Source organism: Drosophila montana, unplaced genomic scaffold, assembly GCF_035044405.1.
Source record: "Drosophila montana isolate Dmon_TW-CO22-7 unplaced genomic scaffold, ASM3504440v1 contig_896_1, whole genome shotgun sequence".
Classification (NCBI taxonomy): Eukaryota; Metazoa; Arthropoda; class Insecta; order Diptera; family Drosophilidae; genus Drosophila; species Drosophila montana.
Window position 1 is genome coordinate 622,980 of NW_026999182.1, and position 19,961 is coordinate 642,940.

Here is a 19,961-nt window from a genome sequence, read left to right on the forward strand (position 1 = left end):
AAATATATATATATATATATATTTATATATGGACGCTCGGATTAAGTTCCAGTCGTTGTTGCCAAACTATTTCACATATATATAAATGTACACGCTATTTACTATTAGCAGAGCTTACAAAAATAGCATGAAAGTATGTTTGTTTTCGGAGCGTGGAAGATTTAATACCCTGAAAGATGTGCCTTATATTACAACAAGCAGAATTTTCATACAATTTTTTATATTTTGCCGATTGTCGCTAAGTCAACTTTATAATATAGTCGTGCGCTGATATAAGGATTTCATTGGTTTGGTGTTGGTTTGGTGCATTACAAATCTCTTGATTGCAGGGCTTGTTTAAGATATTATGAAGACAAAAAGTTCTTTCATGCTAGAATTTATATTACAAATCGGCTGCTGAATGGAATCAAATATATATATATTTTGCTTAAGGTAGTTCAAAGAGATCCAAATAATAAAATGTGCATTCAGCAATTATTTGATTTAAGTAATCTGAAATTGTTTTAAAATAGTTTCCCAACACCAAAATACCCTTAACCACTCGCAGTTTAATTTGCAGATAATGCTTATTATTAGAGTAGTTTACGATTCGGTGCTTTGGCAAATGGTTTCTGTACTCTCTTTGTTTAGTGTTTGGTTTGTTTTAGCAGCACTTTGGTTCCAACTTTCGTGGGGCAAGTGCTGGACAAATAAAATTAACAATAGTTGCACTTAGCACAAGTCTTCTCGGATTTGATTGTTCGTGGCTCTCGGTTCCAAATTTACTCGACTACTTTTACAATATTTGATCTAAGGCGATAAACTTATCCGCACAGCCCACGAGAACAGCTGGGTGAGTGTGCCAAATGGGTTTCTGCTATTCTTAGGCAAGTGTCAATCACAAGCCAAATCCCTGGAGAATGCGCGCTGTCACTTGGCCGATAACAATAAATTGGTTCGCCTTTTCTGTGTACGGTGTTAGTGTGTTTGTGTGCGGCTGACTTTGGGGCCCTATTATGGAAATTAAATTGATATTTAAGTGACACGGATAAATTTCAGGGCCCCACGACAATGTTGACGGCAAATTGTTTGGCCACAAAATTTCTATTGAAAATTTTATGAGCTCAAAGGCTGCTTTATGAGGCGACGAAAAAGTTTGTTTTTTTCTGAGTTTTCTGCTCTGCCACGTGGCGTGGCTCAACCTCAAGTTGCATTGTTTTGGCCGCTCCCAAAAGTATGCTACGAAAATCTAATGAGGTGTCTCATTGGCAGCGTGTGATTGTGTGTGTGTGTGTTGGTCAGCTAATGCTTGTGGTTAGGTTGGACTACATCTGGTATTTGACCTTTTCGCCTTTGGGCTTGCCTCTTGCCTGTTGTTGTTTGCTGTTGCTTTTGCTCTTGGCCAAAAGGTTTAATTAATATGCAAATTATTGTGAATACGGCTGGGGAGGTATGCATGTTATGACTGTTATGAGGGCTGCGTGGCTGCTAAGTTTAGTTTACACTTGTTTTTAATTAAGACGCTTCATTGCGCAGTGAAATTAACTAACTCAACTAACTAGGCTAACACTGCGTATGCGTGTTGGCAACAAATTAAAATACATTTTGGATTAGTGGCATGGCATGGCAGAGCGTATTTGTTGGGTCACAGACCCGATCACAACAAAGAGTTTGACCAAAAAACTGCGAGCATTTAAATTATTTATTGAATATTTAACTTATCTCTTTGTCGCCTCAGCCGCAACAATTGTGGCTGTGGTCAGCAATGTCAAAATGTTAAACGAATTTTCATATTCATGTACATTTCCATTTTGGCTTTACCTTTTGTTGTGCATTGACTGAAAAATCGACTAACAGACTAAAAGCAAGAAACATTTTAAAATGTCCGGCAGTTTCCTTGGCCTGGTACTTATGCATATATATTTATATACGCACATATTTAGTACCCCAACCATCCAATATCTGTAGCTCCCCATGAAGCTCTATCTCTCTAACGCCCTCAGCTGATGTGGGCTGGAGTCTGGCTAGCTTAGTTGTGGACAGTCTTTAAACGCTGAAGAAGGTCAAGTTTTTTGTAATGATTATTAATTTTTTTTCTTTTTGGTCTGGCAGCCCTGTCATGCCCTTGCCATTTGCAATTCGTATTGCAAGTACATTTCCGGTTTTCGGAAATGCATTTCCGTTTCCGCTGTCGGCGCTCTGACAAAGTTAGCCGCACATAAATTTTCAGTTTGACTAAAATGTCAAGCTGACACGCCCTAGCACACCCACACACACACACACATACACCCACACCCACACCCACAACCATACACATGCACAAACACAGCATATCCGCCAGCGCTGTCAAATGCACTTATTGGCCATTCAACCAATTTGGTTACACAATTTTGATGCAATTTATTGCATTGCACGCGTCAATTGGCTGTACTTTTGGAAATTTATTGGATTTGATTTGATTTGATTTTTATTAGCATATTCATGACTTATTGATTATTAAGTGCATCACAGACTACAACAAATAAATACCCCGAACGAGATCCGTCCGAAATTTACAAAAAAAATATCTATTTGAGAAATTGTAGTTGAATTACAAAAATAAGTGACTTTCAGCTTAAAGCTTTTCTGGCAATTCAGCACCTCATCTGAGAGCCTGCAGCGCCTTTATCTTTGTACGCTCAACAACCACGCCCATCACTGGCTGCTATTGAAAAAAATAAAAAGAATGGACACACGGCGCATCGTCCTTTGATTGCGCCGTGTTTGCCATATCGTATTTCACACCCCGCACAAAAAAAGTTCGCGCCCGATTTCCTGCCTTTTTTTATGTTTCTTTTTTTTTTGGCAATTTTTATGTTCTTTTCCTCAAAACTTTTTAGTGTTATTTTTCAGTGTGCTGCCAGTTGCCAGCAGTGCATTTATTTCTTTTTCATATCCACGAACAACGCGTGGAAAATGTTCGGCCAACAGCTCACCTGATATCGTTGCCAGCGTCCTTTCAAGGCTATTAACGACAGATCCCAATGGAGTTATTGCAACTGAAGTGCTGGGAGCTCTCCTGTGGGAGTTATGGAGCATAAATTGATTTAAAGTTGTGAAAGAATCTTTTGGCGTTTGGTATTTAATGTGATACATCAGATGTTGATTCATGGTTTATCGGTTAACTTTTAAGTCAATGCAATCTCAGTTTCAATAACTTCTTTATTTTGAGACTTTTAAAAACAGTTGAAGAGCATTTTTATTATGAAAAATGGTTTGAGTTATATGTTGTGAATTTTAAACAGGCTTAATTATATGCGTGTGTAAATATCACAAATTGGCTTAATATTATAAGCTTTAGTTGAAGATTGATTTTTTTTTTTAGATTTATGTATATATGTCGATAAATGGATGACCAAATTAACTTGAATAAAGAAAAGCTAGTATTCGATTAATGAATCATTTATAAATCTGCAGTTTGTTTCCTAATTATGTTCTGGCAATATCAAATGCCTGACTGGTTAATCCACACTAAAACACACACAAACCAACCCACCCAATTCTGGGGCAGCCGCAAGGTGATGCGGCTGCTGGCCGTGGCAGGTGCAATGCCTGTCCCTGACTCATCTAAATCAGGGAGCAGAAACAAGCTGGGGATTTGCTGAGAACATAATAAATATTTATTAGCTGCGTTGCTGTTGATGTTGTCGTCGTCGCTGATGTGGCTGTTGCCAAAAATTAAATTTGTTTTCATTAGGGCAGACAAAGCGTTTAGGGCAACGGGCAAATATATGCTTAAGCAATTCCCACCCACACTGTCCGCTCCTGTACTTCTTAGGCGTACGCGAAAATGTGCTCAAAATTAAAAAGGGTATAGTCTCTGACTAGAGAGTAAACGAGGGGAACGCCTGGCGGCGCTACCAAAACATTTCACGGGCTTAATTACGCACAAGCCAAGCAGATAAAAAAAAAACACCCAGAAAACACACAAAAAACAACAACAAAAAATGAAAACCTAATGAAAAAGTTTTGCTCCGTTGAAGAACAAAACGAAAAACGGGCTATGAAAAGCGCGTCGAACGCGAAAATCGTTAGAAAAACAAAACAACAACAAAAATATAAGTAAATATGCGCCAAAGCGGAGACCAAATAAGAACACAAACAGAAGCCCAGTCAGGGCCCAGGGATGAGCGCCAGGGTAGCCAGTAAACAAAATCACAATTAACTGAAAATGACAACAACAACAAAATAAACACAAAAGAAAAGATATATATTTCAGCTAACCGATGTTTTAATACCCTATCAGAACTATTAATAGTGGGAGTAAAGCCAAAAAAAAATGTAGAAGAAAATTATATATATATTCCATTGTTCCACTTTGAAATATAATTGTTTTTTTATAGAAAATAGATGCAGTTTATATGTCGCAGATTAAATGAAAATGAAATATAAAAGAAAAACAAACAGAATAAACTGATTTATGCAACTATTCTTCCCATGATAACTTAAAAATATACAACAATTAAAGAACTGATAATACCCCATGCATAGGGTATGAATACAAGAGCACAGATCCGAATGCGCATGTGAAGGCAAAATAAAGGGTTTCAAGGATATGCAGCAGTCAGTTGAAGAGTGTTCAAAAATAAATTGGGCTGGTTGTGAGCTGTTGTGGGTCTTGTGGGTCTTGCAGGGGGCAGCAGCAGAGCGTGACAGTGAAAAGGGAAATGCGTGTGCGACACATAAAATATTTTAATTGCCAACCGTTGGCTTCCACAGAATACAATTCTGATAATGCCCGAAGCTATAATTAAAGCAACAACATTTTATCAAGGATGCAACAATAAAACATAATAAAATCTATCTTTTTTTATGTGTCCTTCATATATTTAGAATACAAACAAATTTTTTTTAAAACCCGAAAAAATGTTTAATTTATTGGAAACTTTGAAATATCTGCTAAATTTCGAATAATTTAAGGCGAATCTTCCCTCCTAATCTCCCCCTCTCTGTCTATCCCTCTGTCAATTCAGTCCATGCCTTCAAAAACTTAAATATTGTAGCGTTGGCGACATCTTTTCATAGCCTCATTAAAGTCCTGACAGACGGTCAGATCACTGTTCTCCTCGCTGCACTTGAGGAACTGGCGTATCTCGACGGCACAAGGACCCTCCTCGACCAGTTCGCTGGGAGGTTTGCGCTCTGCCGCCGGCTGCTCAGTTGCCGCCTGCCCACGTCCACTAAATGCACCAGTTATTCCAGCGCCCACGGCATGACCCACGGCAGAGCCAACGGCTACACCAGCCGCCGTGGCTGCCATATCCTTCATCACATCGCTTGTGGAACGCCCGGGGCTGGAAGCTGCAGCAGGAGCTGGAACTGGAGCCGGTTTGGTCTCAGCCTTTTTGGGCTGCACAGCTGGCAGATTTCTGCTGTTAGAGGCGCCAGTGAAAGGAGTGAAGCCGCTGCGACTGCTGCTTCTGGCTGAAGACTTGGACGAGGCACTGCCCGAGCGTTGGCGCGGCATCTTCGTCCAAGCTGAGAAGTATGAAGTAGGTATCTGGACAAGCAGATAAAAATCTGAGCAAATTTTGTTTCTGTTTTGTGCCGATCTTATAGATAATTTTGAATCTATCTTTGTGTAAGCAAAGTTTCGAATGTAGCACAAACTGATTTTAAAGCCAACGACAGCTGAGCTTATTTAAAATTCACTAACACATATGAACAAATGTGTGTTTTTAAATTTCCCCAAGGACACGGCATTTGGCCTTTGTCAGCTTTTTAGCCAGCCAACTAATTTATATAGCATTGGCAGAGCAGCAACTGGGTCCAAAGGCTTAACCTTTTTAATTACCACCCCGAATGCCACCTGGCGGATCACTAACTGCAGCTGCAGTTATATATATATTTATGATGAGCATCGTTTAATGTCCTGACCATTTGACGGACTTCTCAAATCTGTTACCATATCTGAAAATATATCCGCATCCAAATGCCTTATGTAAGAAAATTTCCAAGCCAAGAGTATTTAATCTTCGGTCTGTTGAAGGGAGCCATTGTTTCTAGTTTTATTTTATTTGCATTTTATGCGCTAGTTATGAGCACACATCGACGCAATAATGAATTTGTCGGCAAAAAGTGAAGGGAAATAAAGTGAAAAAAATTTCCCCTCGTCCTGTGTAAAATAAAATTCAATAAGGCATTCGAGCACGTCAGCTATTTGTTACCGGCAATTCACAATACCCTACACACCTCATGTTAACCAAAGCAAATTAGTTCAATTAGCTAAAGAGTAGAGTAGAGTAGCCTTACCTTCATCCTGTGCCTGCGCTATAGGGTAGTTTGACTGTAGCTTGATATTCCAGTTTTCACTTACTTATTTACAAATATTTCTGCTACCTCTTATTGGCAGGGAAATGCCTTAAGTGCCTTGAGTAGGGAATTTTCGAGTCGGATATACCCTCTCGAAGGTGCTGCCAAATTTATTCTCGGAAATTTAGCCGCATGTTGAATTGCAACGGAAATGCTTTAATTACAGCGCAACATGCAAAAGCGCTTTTGCTCGAAGTTTCTAATTTGATGTGGTTTTCTTTTTCAGCTTCACAAGAAATGAAATTACATGACTGAAATCATCCAAACTGTTAACCAAAAATGTAAAGTATAATTTAAATTTGAGCGCTGCTTATGTGGCAGCTACACAAAGCAGCAGTGGCAGCAGTTGCTCGTGGCTAGGGCAGGGGTAGGCAGTGACATATGAGCAAATGTGGCTAACAGAATATTTCATTAAAATTTGAAGAAGCGTCAACTGTGGGGCAGTGTCTGCAAATGCCGCTTGATTGATGCTGTGCCCCGCCCCCCAAGAGGAACACAGTAGTCACTCGTTGTGACCAAGCTACCCAGCGGGTGGGCCGTCACAATTTTCACTCACTGTGTGTTATGAATATTGAAGGAAATTATTGCTCCCGCTGCTGCTGTCTGCAGCTTGTCTTATGAGTGCCTGTGACAGCAGCAACAACAACGTCTTCGGCAACAACAACATCCATAGCAGCAGCAGCAGCACCGGCCTAGCTAAAATGTCGAAATGCTAATTTCATTTTGTTTATTGTTTTGGCTACAACTTAATTTGCCCCGTCTGCGGCGTTGAAATGTTTATAAATCAATCAACATCAATAACCGCGGCGAAACACTTTCCAAATGCGGCTGCACGACCCGATCCCAAGATGGATAGACTTCAGATAGAGTAGATGCCTTAAGTGTGCTCGAATGGACGCAATATGCAAAATAGAACTCGTACAGACGTTAATTTACAGTGTTTTTTTTTGGCCCAGGCCCACGCGGCGTATGATGATTACTTGGGATTGCTTTGTTGTTTTGCATAGACAATTGATGCGATAAAAAAAATCGCAAAATACAACTGGCTATAAACACACCGAGATTTGCTAGTGTATAATAAATAAGAGCATTAGCCATTGATATTGCTTTTCAGTTGTGTTTATTGCTTATAGACCAGATATAGCCAATATATAAATATATGTTTTATATATATATTTGGTATAAGCTTTTAATGTTCATGCTAACCTTTCTCCTTGGCAGGACATTAAGTTTTAAACTAATTATTTTTCTATCTCTCCAAACATGTCATTATATAATTGATTGGCATGTTTTATCTGACTTTTTTCGGATCAAGTAGAAATGTTCCAAAAACACCTGTAAATTTCCTCTATCTCTATATATAAAACTGTTTGTCTTGACTGACTGACTGACTGACTGATTGGTGATCAACGCACAGCCCAAACCGTAAGAGCTAGGAAGCTAAAAACTTCACTGTAGATACCTTATGTTAATTAGGTGCACGTTAAGACGGGGTTTCGGGAAATTCCACCCGCAAGTGTGGAAAAATCGCGAAAAACATTTGTATGTAACTGTTTTGTTTACCATCCGATCGGCCTCAAACTTATTTTCAAAGATCTTTGTTCAAATTCATTTGAGGGGTGTTTCACACTTTTCGAAAAATCCGTTCCTCCTTGGTGGAAATGGAGGTCAAAGATTTCGTGGGTGACGTTTCGCGCTCAAATTCATTTCCAGAGATCTATAAGAAAAATCATTTGAGACGCGTTTCACACTTTTCGCAGAATTCAAACTTCTTCGGGGGGAATGCGATTTAAGGATTTTTTGTGCGAAGTTTTAAATTGTGTCCGATTTGCTTCAAACTTATTTTCAAAGCTCTACATAAGAATGTAATGAATACGTGTTTCAGCGATTTGGAAAATTCCACTCGCAACAGTGGTAAATTGGCCGAAAACGTTTGAATGAAAGTTATTTGTTTACCGTCCGAACAATTTCAAAATCATTACAAATTTGTTTGAGAACATTGATTTTATAACATACGTGCCACGGGCAAGGCCGGGTTATACCCGCTAGTATATGTATATATGCTTAAAGAACATTGTGCCCGTCGTATGTTCGTGTCAAATATGTTTTTTTATCTACTTTTAGCTTCTATAATTTACAGAGTTTTCGAAGCGCGGCTCTTGACGCATTTAAAGTTTTGACAACCACTTGAACAGTTCTTAATTTGCAACAAGCTGTTGCCATGATGTGCATGTATGTGTGCGCCAGAAAATGGCAGAATTTCAATTAAAATTTCACACTTTTGCATAGCACCGAAAACGGCTGAGTCACGCGCCAGGTTATGTCTTGGATGCAAATGTATCTGCTGGCTGAACGACACGGCGTATGATTAATATTAAGTGGCTCACAGAAACAACAATGAAGCTAAATACTCTAAATGCGGTTCCGAGATAACGAAAACTTTGCATACATACAGAGCATACCCTGTAAATCAGTGTCAAGTGTTGGATTTAGCCAATTGGCCAATCTGTGAGCACTTCCGTGGCACAACATGATGCATAATTCCGTGCTTCAATTATTGTATGTGCGCAATTTGTGCCAAGTTTGTGGTTCGCAATTGTAAATATGTTTAACTGACGAAAAGAGGGAAAGAGTGAGGGTCATAAAGATAGAGAGAGAGGGAGACAAAGAGATAGAGACGGAGGGAAACCTAGCTAAGGGAGCGAAAAACGCAATTAAATTTACATTGCGGTCGGGACGAAGCCGACTGCATTCATAACCGTTTGCAGGCGAAAGAATTGCGCTGGCTCTAAAAAAGAAGAAGAATGGGCCGCGTTTGAAATGCGGTAAATTACAGTTAACGATTTTGTAGCACAGCAATTTGCCGTTATCTTTAGATTTTTATCTATGGCCTTTGTAAATGTGGCGTCGGCGTTTGCTTCGGTTTGTTTTGCATGCCACTCTGGCACCTACGTGCAACGTCCCTTACCACCTGCCCCGGTCAAGCGGCAACCGTTGGTCATTGGCCAAAGCCATTGTGGTCAGTGTGTGTGAATGTGTGTGTGGTGGTGTCCCACAAAGGTGTTGAAATAACTGCTGCACAATATCTTTTCTATGCCTTTGCTGTTGAAAGGGTATTTGAATTTTATCAGACACTGTGTAACGTATGTGGGAGACCGATTTTAATGCAAAAATGGATACTTATTTTTGGTTGTGACGAATTTATAAATTGCTATAATATCAGTTCAACTTATATAGCCAAGTGAAGAAAATATATTTTATTCGAGCTGATTTAAGTACTCTTACTGGCTCTTTACACATGAAGGGTTGACAATGATACAAGATTGGAGCAGGAAACTTGATTAAGTTAAACTCCACTTGGATACAAATTAAAATATAAAATGCATAATATAATATAATATAAAAATGTACACATACAAATTGAGAACCCTTAACCCATCAAAAGTAGATCATAAAATGTTGTAGCATTATCAATCTGTTAAAATAAATCAGATTAAATTATATCTGGCTCAAAAGTAAGTGGAGTGGGTCTTCTATTTTTTATTGATCATTTCAATTTAGTTTTTTAATTACTTGTGGCTAGAGTATTGTGTATTCGTCAAGCTACTTAGTCATTCAGTGGCCTATTTCAGACATCGCTATTGCCGTTGTTCTGTGCCTGAATTTTTATGGCCTTTTATGGCGATTGTATTGTGAACGCAATGCAAATTGGCGGCACATAATTATGTCGCTGGCACGAGTACAATGCAGGAATAATAGAATAGAAAACGAGTGGGATTACGATAACGTGGGAGTACCCAACAGTCAGAGTCCCTGCCAGAGTAGCTGGCAGTTGAACGAGCAACACAGTTTGCCCTGCAGCTGAATTTTGCTTTGCTTTGACTAGAAGTTCGTCCTGACTGAAACTTTTACCTGTCTAATTAGCAAACTGCCACTCGAGCAACTAATTTATATATAAAACTCAGTTTATCGGGACTAAAAAGTAGAATAGGGAAAACTTTTAATTTGCTAACGCCATGACAAAACACGCAACCAGCACACTAAAAAAGTACCTTTACTTTGATAGAGTAAAGAGTACTAAGTTAAATGCATTATAATGTTAGCTACGCGAAATGTTTGGCCACACTTTTGCGAAGGCACTGTTACGTGTTGCATAATTAATACTTTACATTTATAAATTCAAAGTGAAAGTTGAAAGCATTTTCCGAAAATTATGAAAATAATGTGAACATAGCATTTTTTATTCATAACTATTCATTGTTCGGAGTCAGGTTTTTATTTATAAAAATGAATGTCTCTGTGTAAAGGACTGAAAGCTGAAAATTGTGGAAAATGTGTTTTGCTTACCATCCGATTTCCATTCGCAACTGTTAAAATTTGTCGATTTTTTTGTTTCCATTCCGATTGGCTTTAAACCCATGTTTTGATTATATTTTATAAAAATCAGTTGTGAGGTCTTTCACCCCTTTAGCAAAATGCACGCCTCCTCGATAGAAACTGCGGATCAAAGCTTAAATGCGCGTACGTTTATTTCTCAGCTTCACGCTTTAGACCACGGTTCTAAAATGAGCTCAAAACTTAGATTCCCAATTTCGGTTTAATGTTCAATGGACTTCATGCTAATGTCCACATAAATAATATATGAGTTAAGGCTTGTATGGGTACATATAACTTGTGACTGTTGGAAAATATGTGGAAAAGTAAGTCAGGCAGTATGAACTGTCATGTATATATATCATATATATCTGGCCTGACTGAGTGCCACAAAAAACCCGCATAGTCCGAGCATCGAGATCAAACAAAATGTTGCGGCAACAAAAAATTTATATGTTTTAAACATTTTAAAGGTATCGCTTTATTTTTATTTAAATATGTCTTTTTATTATGAATAAGCTTTATATATCTAATGTCACATAGTTAATTGATAAGGTTAAAGTTTTTTTGTTGTCTAACAAAAAAATATAAAACAAAAACAGAAATAGCAATTCCATTGCAATTAATAAATGATGTGTGTTTCATCGTTTACTTTTTCCGGTTTAAGCTGGCATAAGCATTGTTGAAAGCCTTAACAAACGCTTCTGTATTATTCAGAAAGCGCATTCCAAAAGCGATTGCAACAAAATGTTATAACTAGTGCGACCCATTGGGCAACGGTTGGCAGGTGGCGATTTCATTTGCCACGCTGAGCTTCCATCAAGTGACAGGCGAAGCTGTAGCTGCGACTGCAGCTACGTTCCCTCCTCACTACTGCTAATGTTACTGTTACTGCCACTGCTGTAGCAGTTGCCTTGACTAATGATCGCGTGCCAATGCAATGGAAAAATACCATTTGGAACTGTGGGGCGGCTAGCTGAGTTTGTTGTAGTGGCAAAGTAACTGTCACCGAGCCGGCGGAAACAAATTAAATTCTGCGGGATGGGGCGGCATTCTAGAGGGCACACATAAAAAATGGCCCGAGGCAATGTGAGATGGCGGCCAGAGCTTCAGGCCGAGTCATTTTTTAAGTTTAAGGCAGGCCATTAAAGCGGCGTCTTAATTATATTTACATTTTTTGCATATATTACGCCCTGGCCACGCCTCAAAGGCGACTGCGCTGGCTACTGCTGCGGCTGCTGTTGTAAGCTGCAAATTAATGACTGCATTTTCGAAAGAGGCGCCAAAAGGATAAATGCAGGCAGACAACCAGCAGGAGCAGCAGCAGCCGCAGCCTCTTTCTTCTTATTTTTCTCATTTCGCAAAACTTTGTAATGTGCAGATTAAAATTTTTGAGCTGAGTTTGCTACTTTGCTGCTTCTTCCATCAGCTTTTCCAGCTGCTTTATAAAGTGGGCGTAAAAGTTTTACGTCCACTGTTTAAGACGAAGTTTCCAATGAAAATAAATCATGTACACTCTGGGCTTGCCTATGCTAGCTGACAAGAACTCGCAATGGACCTAGCTAAAACAGCTCACATTTTGCTTTTGGATTACCCACTCAGCCGGTGCAAATTTATTGCACACCGCGGCACTATATAAATCTCAGCTACCTGACACTTGAGCTTAAATTAGCGCCACTTTACATCAATTTAATCTATGGCCCTGGATTTTTCAATATTATTTTATTATTCTGATAGATGTTTAGCTCGTGATGCAACAGATAAAAAGCTGCTGGTGTTTATTTAATTAATTTTCATAAATAGATAAATCCATAAGCCTTTAGCCTATCGACTGTTTGCTGAACCTGTCCTGTGCTGTCCGTTTGGTAAATACATGGAAATTTACAATCGGCTTATTCAGGCGCGAAATACTCGAGGCTAAATGCCCACGCAAAGCCTACAAAATGTGTTTGCGACACCTAATTAAATTAACGAATTTCGTGTTATATTGTTTATATAATTATTTGCATATACTTATAAATAAATTATATGATTTTTGGGGTTTTTTGGGGTGCAGGACATGAATGCGCGCCCCATGACGTATACGTGATATGCACACAAAAAAAACATTGTGTATGACCTTTGCGAATATTTAAAACAATGTATTTAGCGCAAATATTATATTATATTTAATGTAGCCAATTTAATATGATGTTTACTGTAGTTCGATGCTTAAAAATCTGATCAAATAAAATGTTCATTTCAACTTTCATGTGAAAGAGCCAGATTGCATACACCTGATATGCAACAAAAACGAGAAAGAAGGGCTAACGTTGGCACGCCGAAGATTTAATACCCTTGCAGACCCAAAAAAGTTTTCCATAGAACAACTTAATTTTCGACCGATCGTTCCTATAGCAGCTATATGATATAGTGGTCCGATCCAGCCGGTTCAGTCATATGTACTGCGTGCACAGAAAAAGGTACTTCTGCAAAGTTTCATGACGATAGCTTTAAAACTGGGAGACTAGTTGGCATAGAAACAGACAGACGGACAGACAGCCATGGCTATATCGATTCGGCTGTTGATACTGATCAAGAATATATATACTTTGTGGGCTCGCAGATGGCGTTACACATTTCACGACAAAATTATAATACCCTCTGCAAGGGTATAAAAGACTGTGTTTAATGCCTATGTAAACTATATTATTACAATTTGTCAATTTGGAACATTTTTAGGATTAAGTACACCATTTAGATAGTGTCTAAAAAACGTTAAGTGTATCCACATGACGTATACGTACTATGCAAAAAGCAAACTGCATCTTATGCTTATGCAACTATCTTTCAAAATAGAAAACCACAATTTTTCAATATTATCTTCTAGATAGTATGTTTAAAATCAGTTTTTTGAGTAAGAAAATTAAACCTAGACCCGTATATACATATATATCTTACATAACTTTAATGATCTCTTGCTTTGGTGCTTTATCAGCAGGAAGTAGTCAGAAGACATATGAACAAGCATATTTTGTTCTTCACAAGAACTTTAACTAATTGCCATCTCCCTACCATCCCAACGTTGCCATGACCACCCCAACCGAACTGATATATGAATAATGCCCATCGAGGCATGCAAATAATATGTGTGTGTGAGCTGCAAAATCAATTTGAGTTATTGTATTTAGCGTTCAATGTTGCTTGAACAAAAGCGTTAAGTAAAATAAATATTTTAAAGCTACAAACACACACACATACCCACACGAGCAGGCTGGGGAAACTGTGGGCAACACTCACGCAGTTTCGTCGATGATTGATATGCCATTGCTAGGTGCGGGAGTTAGGGCCTGTTGACGTTGTCAAACTTTGCACATGCCTTCAACACCCTACTACACAATTCCAACCCCACTAGCAGCCCCTCCCTCCACACACACACCTCATAGCAGACACACACAGCCAAACACACACGTCGAGTGTCAAAGTTTTTTGCGCCCGCTTAGCGCAATTGATGAATTGTTAAAAGAAAATCGAGCGTATGTGTAAACATTTTGGTCTATACCAGGCAAAGGGAAATGCTGGGGCACAGGGAACTGTGTTGGAGTGGAGTGTGCTGTGAAGCAGCTGCTGCTGATGATGCCTGCCGCTGCCTGTTTAGCAAACAGGTACAACAAACAACAACAACAGCAAGGATAAATGAAGCCAACGAAGCGGAAATTCTCTTGTTAACGGGAATTACAACCCATTTAATGTTTTGATATTTTAAGCGTTTACGATGAGAACTCATATCAAATTTGTGTCATCTAGCTAAATCATAGCAATACATTAAAAAACGAGATAAAGGGTATGAACAGGTATTACTTTAGAAAGAAAAGAACACTTTTAATTAGTTTAGGCCATTTAAGTATATGCATACATCCAATGACTGACATGGGTATGTGCATATAATACTTTATATTCTTTATAACACATAAGGGAACACAACAGCACAGCTAATGAACCCCACTTTAGTTAGGGTATAGTGTATTTGTGAGGCAAACTTGAGCCTTATGCTGGCAGCATTTTTGCAAGCTCTTCACTTTTAATCTGTCTTCTGCCAGCTGATGAGGGGACAGCCACACACACACACACACACACACACACACACACACACACACACACACACACACACACACACACACACACACACACACACACACACACACACACACACACACACACACACACACACACACACACACACACACACACACACACACACACACACACACACACACACACACACCCACACACACATGCATATGGCTGCTGTCAGCCTGTTAGGCAGGCGGCTGGCGCCTAATCCCTGCCACGGAAGCCACATTTGGAGAGTGCCACACACACACACATGCAGACAATCACAAACGCAGATACTCGGCTAAGTATATGCTTACTTACTGCCACACACACACACCTAGACACACACACTCATCCCATTCAATCATCAATCACATGCTTTGGTGATTCATTGATAAGCTTCCTTCATCTGAAACACACACACACTATTCTGATGCTGTGTGGGCGTGGCAATCATGTTAATAAAGCCGACCATTAGCCTGCGCTTCGCCCCCTAAACACTCGGCAACGCCTGGCGAACAGCTTTAAGTCGGTTGCCTCTGAAGCAAAATTCAAATTGAAAAATAAAAAAATAAAATATATGTAAATTTTTCTGCACGCTAAGTAAATACAATCGCTGTACAGCTTTTTGTTTATTTTAAAAATTTTAAAAATCAATTTAAACATTTTTTGTGGTATGTTTTTTTTGTTTCGTTATTTTTGATGTGGTTATCCGAGCAACAGGCAGAGTGCCGTGTAAACAAATGAAAGTTTTACGCGGCTGCCAACAACAGATGCGAGTATGCCCCCCTTCTGTGTGTGCGTGTGTGTGAAAAAAAAGTGCAAAAGTTTTTGCATAAAAACGATGATATGTGTGATATGTGTATACCCCGTAGCTACATGAAACAATATAAAAAGGTATCATACGCTGAGGAAACTCTTGAATAAGCAAACTTGCTTGAACCATAGTAAAAGAAGCTAGCAAATATGTCATCTGAATATACTGAAAATAAGTTGATTTCCAAAAATAAGAACCAAAGTTATTTAAACATGAAAGAAAGACTATACTTTTGATACAAATGGCATACGGACTTTGCAGATATGGGAAGGAAATAGTGAAGCTCGCATATGCTAAGCTAACAATTTTTCCTTATTCCTTACTAAATTTCATTTTCGGCCGAGTCTTCCCACTTAATGTTAGAGTAGTTCGATGTCTAAAGAATTATATGAGGATTATATTATTAGATCTTAATTTACAATTGATTTTCCTATGGCAGATTTACGATAAAAGGGTCCGATCCGGCCAAATACGACATAAGTACCACATGCAACAGAAAGACGAACTAATTTTCATAAAGAAATCTTTCAAGATGAGAGACAAGCTTGCGCAGAAAGAGACATTTGGATAGACGGGCATGGTTACACGGATACTAATCAAAATTATATGCAAATTTATTTTTAAGATGTTTAAGTCTGTACAAAGTTAAATGAATTTGAACAGTGAGCAACATGTATGTACAGACTCAGCTACAGGGTATTAGCTAGTTATCCACTCTTGCTTTGTGCGTTTTAACTTAGTATTGTTGCTGCCGGCGTCAAGAGCATGCTCCATTAATGTCAGAAGTGTAATTGTTTTCCAATCGCTTTGATAACGCACAAAAAGTGTCGCGCACACACGAAATTTCACAAATTTATTTCGAGTACATATTAAAATCACTTGAAAACGTCGAGTGCTTTGAAAATGACCCAAAAAAACAAATGTGGTTTTCCTTTTAAATATGTGTGTGTGCGTGTGGCTGTGTGTGGGTGGATCGCAAATGTGCAAAAGGCATTCAATTTAAGCTGTCTACTTGTTAAGCTAATGCCCACAAGCGGAATGCAACAAAGGCATCAAAATGTGTGCCACAATACTACGTACTCAAAAGACACTTAACCACGAACTTTCTGAGAGATCTGAGAGACTAGTCGAACGTTGTTAGCATTTACATTAAGGCCGCTCCTTAAGTGAGCTCATCGAAAATTATGAAAAAAGCTTCAGACAGAAATCAAACAGCTTGATAATATTTTGTTACCCGTTCGGCTTAATGTGCATTCAGCTGATAACAATTATTATTATGATAAGCCTAATGCTTGAGATTATAGAGCTGAGGTCATAGAGCTGCTTGATTCATAATCTATCACGCTGAATACAAATCAAATTAGTCAGCGGATTATAATAGCAGTAAAGTCAAATACCGGAAAATATGAAAAATTTAAGTTGTTTAATACAGGTCGCTAATCGATAACTAAAGAAGAAGGTGTAGTCGCGAAGGAATACTGGAATGGAGTGATGAAATAAATCGCTGTACGCTGCCATCATACGCTAAAATTGAACGGAAGAAAACGCTGGAATGAAAACTAGAAACACCCTGGTAGGTAACTTTGCAACTGAATGATTTTTTATTAATTTAAACACAAATATTTCAAAGCCTCAAAACGCATTATTCTTATGGTCAAAAAAACATATGTAGAAAATCAAACCTGTTGAAGATATCTTTAATGCAACTCGAATGTTAACATACTATTACATACTATAATGGACCGTATAGCATATTATTATAATAAAAGCTTAAAAATAAATTTGTACCTGAGCTGTGATTTTATGTAGTTTGAAATTTACGATTATAGTTATTGTTATTCGCTTCTATCGCAAGTTACGTTCTACCTGAATTTGCATATATATGTGGGTTTCTATAGAAGGCTACACTTTACTAAACTGCCTCGAGCTCAGTTTTAATAAGCAGTCAGTCACAGGAGAAACTCTGTATAGACAGCAAGCGGAATCGGAGGCTGTAGGCAACAATTTGAGAACGTGCCAGAAGCACCACGTTGTAAGACTTCATAAGCATCTAGTAAGAGTGCTCTAGTCGGGAGTGTCCGACTAGGAGATACCCTTAGCCCAGAACTGACCTGCCTTTAGTAATATTCAAACTTTTTCTGTCCAATATATACATACATATATACTCAGACACACTATACTTATAAAAATTCGAAGTATATGTGAAACAAGGTGTGTTTTTGGTTCAAAGTGCGAGGATCTACTTTTTATAATAGGATTTTTCATTTTGGAGAAATGGTGAGATATCAAAGAAGTTAAATATACTATGTAATAAACGAGAATCTTCATAAGAAGTTATTTAATACAGCTCTTTAAATATTCTAGATTCCGATTTGTATGAAAATGGGAGGAGATTTTGAAAAAGAAAACGTATTAACTATTTCTGCTTATTGTGTAGAATAATATATATTTTCAATATTTTATCTCTAGTTAGCATAGTTAATGAGATCCTCGCAATCATTCACACGGACAGACGGAAGGACAGATCGACTCAGCTCGTCATGCTGATCCAAATATATGCACGTAAAGGCGTAGGAGATGCTTACTTCTGTCTATTGCATACATTTGCACAAAACTATTATACCCCATTATCTATTTGGAATGGGTGCAGTTTATAAAACGCACTATAAAACAACTTAAAGCAGAGACAAATGGCAAAGGTTGAAACGAGGCGCAGCGAATCGAGTTGAGTCGTGGCAAGTTCTGTTGTTTATGGAATAATAATAAACGAAGACAATTTCACTGACGCTGTGTCTGCGGCGATCCTCCCATCCGCCCCTCTTCCACCTGGCTACCTTTGTTGATATTTGTTGTAAAAGTTATGTTGTTATTGCTATTAGGGCTGTTCATATTGTTGTTATTGTGGTTGTCGTTATTGCGGACAGCAAAGGGCAGCAGCAGTTGAAAAAGAAGAAGCAGCAGCAGCCAACATAAACAAAAGCCGCGCGTCACGTCACATCATTTCCTGCAGCCATTTTGTGTTTTGTCTTATATTTTACTGTTGTATCTGCTCTTTGTTTCTTTTGTTTTCCTTTCTTCTTCTTGTTCTGGCTCTGTTGTTCCTAAAGGTAAAGTTCTTCGTGCAGGCGCTTCAAATTGTTGTTGTTTTTATTATTTTATGGCAATTAGACGTTGATTTTAAATGCTATTATTTTTGTTGTCGTTATTCCTGTTGTTGTCTTTGTTTTTGTTGTCGTTGTTGTTGTTGTTTTTGTTGTTAATGCTCTGCCGCAATAATGCACATAACAATAATAATAATAATGATACGCATACGCCCTGTGGTACTTTTATTTAATGACTCACGTGTGTAATTTATTCAAGGCAGATGTAAACATTGTTAGTAGCATTAATATTAGAGTGAAAAATACCAAATGTTGAGAGTCATGTGGTATTCTTATATTTATATAAAGCTTTTGGTATTAGGTATTATTTTATAAAAAAATCTTCGCACAGCTGACTCATCAGCACAGAATCTCAGCGGAAAGGCCTAAAGCGGCAACTAGAAATTATTTTTGTAGCAATTATTCAAGCTGAAGCTATTATAGCCAATTGAAGCACCAAGTGGAGCAAATTGTGAGTTTTCATATTAAAGCTTTAATTTTTTAATTGTGTAATAATAAACACAAAATATTTGTGATACCTCGTATCGAAAATATAAGGGTATTTGGTTCTTTCTTTCATTCTTTCTTATTATTTTTTCGAAACTTTGTTTAGCTGCTCTGAATAAACTTGAACCGGCGATCTCCTGTTAGTAAGTGAGACGCTAAGACACCTTTAAATTTTTGACCCACATTTTTGAGGGCTTCTCGATTTCACTTTCACTTTTACATGGGGGTAAACTCATTTTTATTAACAGATTTAATATGATCAAAACCATATGTTGTCGGGACAAAGATGAAATAACTTATATTCATTGCATATTTCTAATTGGAATTAAATTCTACTACATTTTATTTATTAAATTTGAACTGAATAAGAATATTTTTCAGCCCATGTTATAATAAATAATGATGTAGAAAAGATATATATTAATAAGGGCTGTACGCCCTTCATATATCACTAGAGTCTGTTGCATTCCTCACATCCGTAAACTTTTCTTCCGACTGAATCTTTATATAAGGGGTGACCTCGAGCTTGGGACAAGATATTTACGAGTTTCCTAGCATTAAACAACCGCATTAAATTTGCGTTAATTCACTTCATTCAAGTAAATCAACTCACTTCTTTAAAGGTCAATTGCGCAGTATTTGAAAAGGTCTTTCAAATAAACTTCTTATTGAAAATGGTTTTCATCGGCGCACCTATT

The 19,961-nt window shown here is 38.1% G+C and overlaps 2 protein-coding genes across 4 annotated transcripts in view; both read right to left on the bottom strand.

The window, feature by feature from the left end:
• 5-HT7 (5-hydroxytryptamine receptor 7) overlaps positions 1-19,961 on the bottom strand; it is a 70,210-nt gene that overhangs the window by 22,894 nt on the left and 27,355 nt on the right. For 2 of the 3 annotated variants that reach the window (XM_064699231.1, XM_064699230.1), the window contains exon 1: positions 2,955-3,129. The exons of the other annotated variant lie outside the window; for it this stretch is intronic. The gene's annotated coding sequence lies outside the window, so the exon portion shown is untranslated. Of the gene's footprint in view, positions 1-2,954; positions 3,130-19,961 lie in introns of those variants that run through there. 3 annotated transcript variants of the gene reach the window in all.
• LOC135440165 (coiled-coil-helix-coiled-coil-helix domain-containing protein 10, mitochondrial-like) lies at positions 4,864-5,619 on the bottom strand. The gene has a single exon (XM_064699201.1). It carries the CDS (start codon positions 5,483-5,485, stop codon positions 5,009-5,011), a length of 477 nt encoding a protein of 158 aa, XP_064555271.1. The 5' UTR covers positions 5,486-5,619; the 3' UTR covers positions 4,864-5,008.

What these genes read in the sequence shown, in the direction of transcription:
- LOC135440165 (XM_064699201.1), bottom strand. Translation starts at nt 5,485, where the DNA reads ATGCCGCGCCAACGCTCGGGCAGTGCCTCGTCCAAGTCTTCAGCCAGA.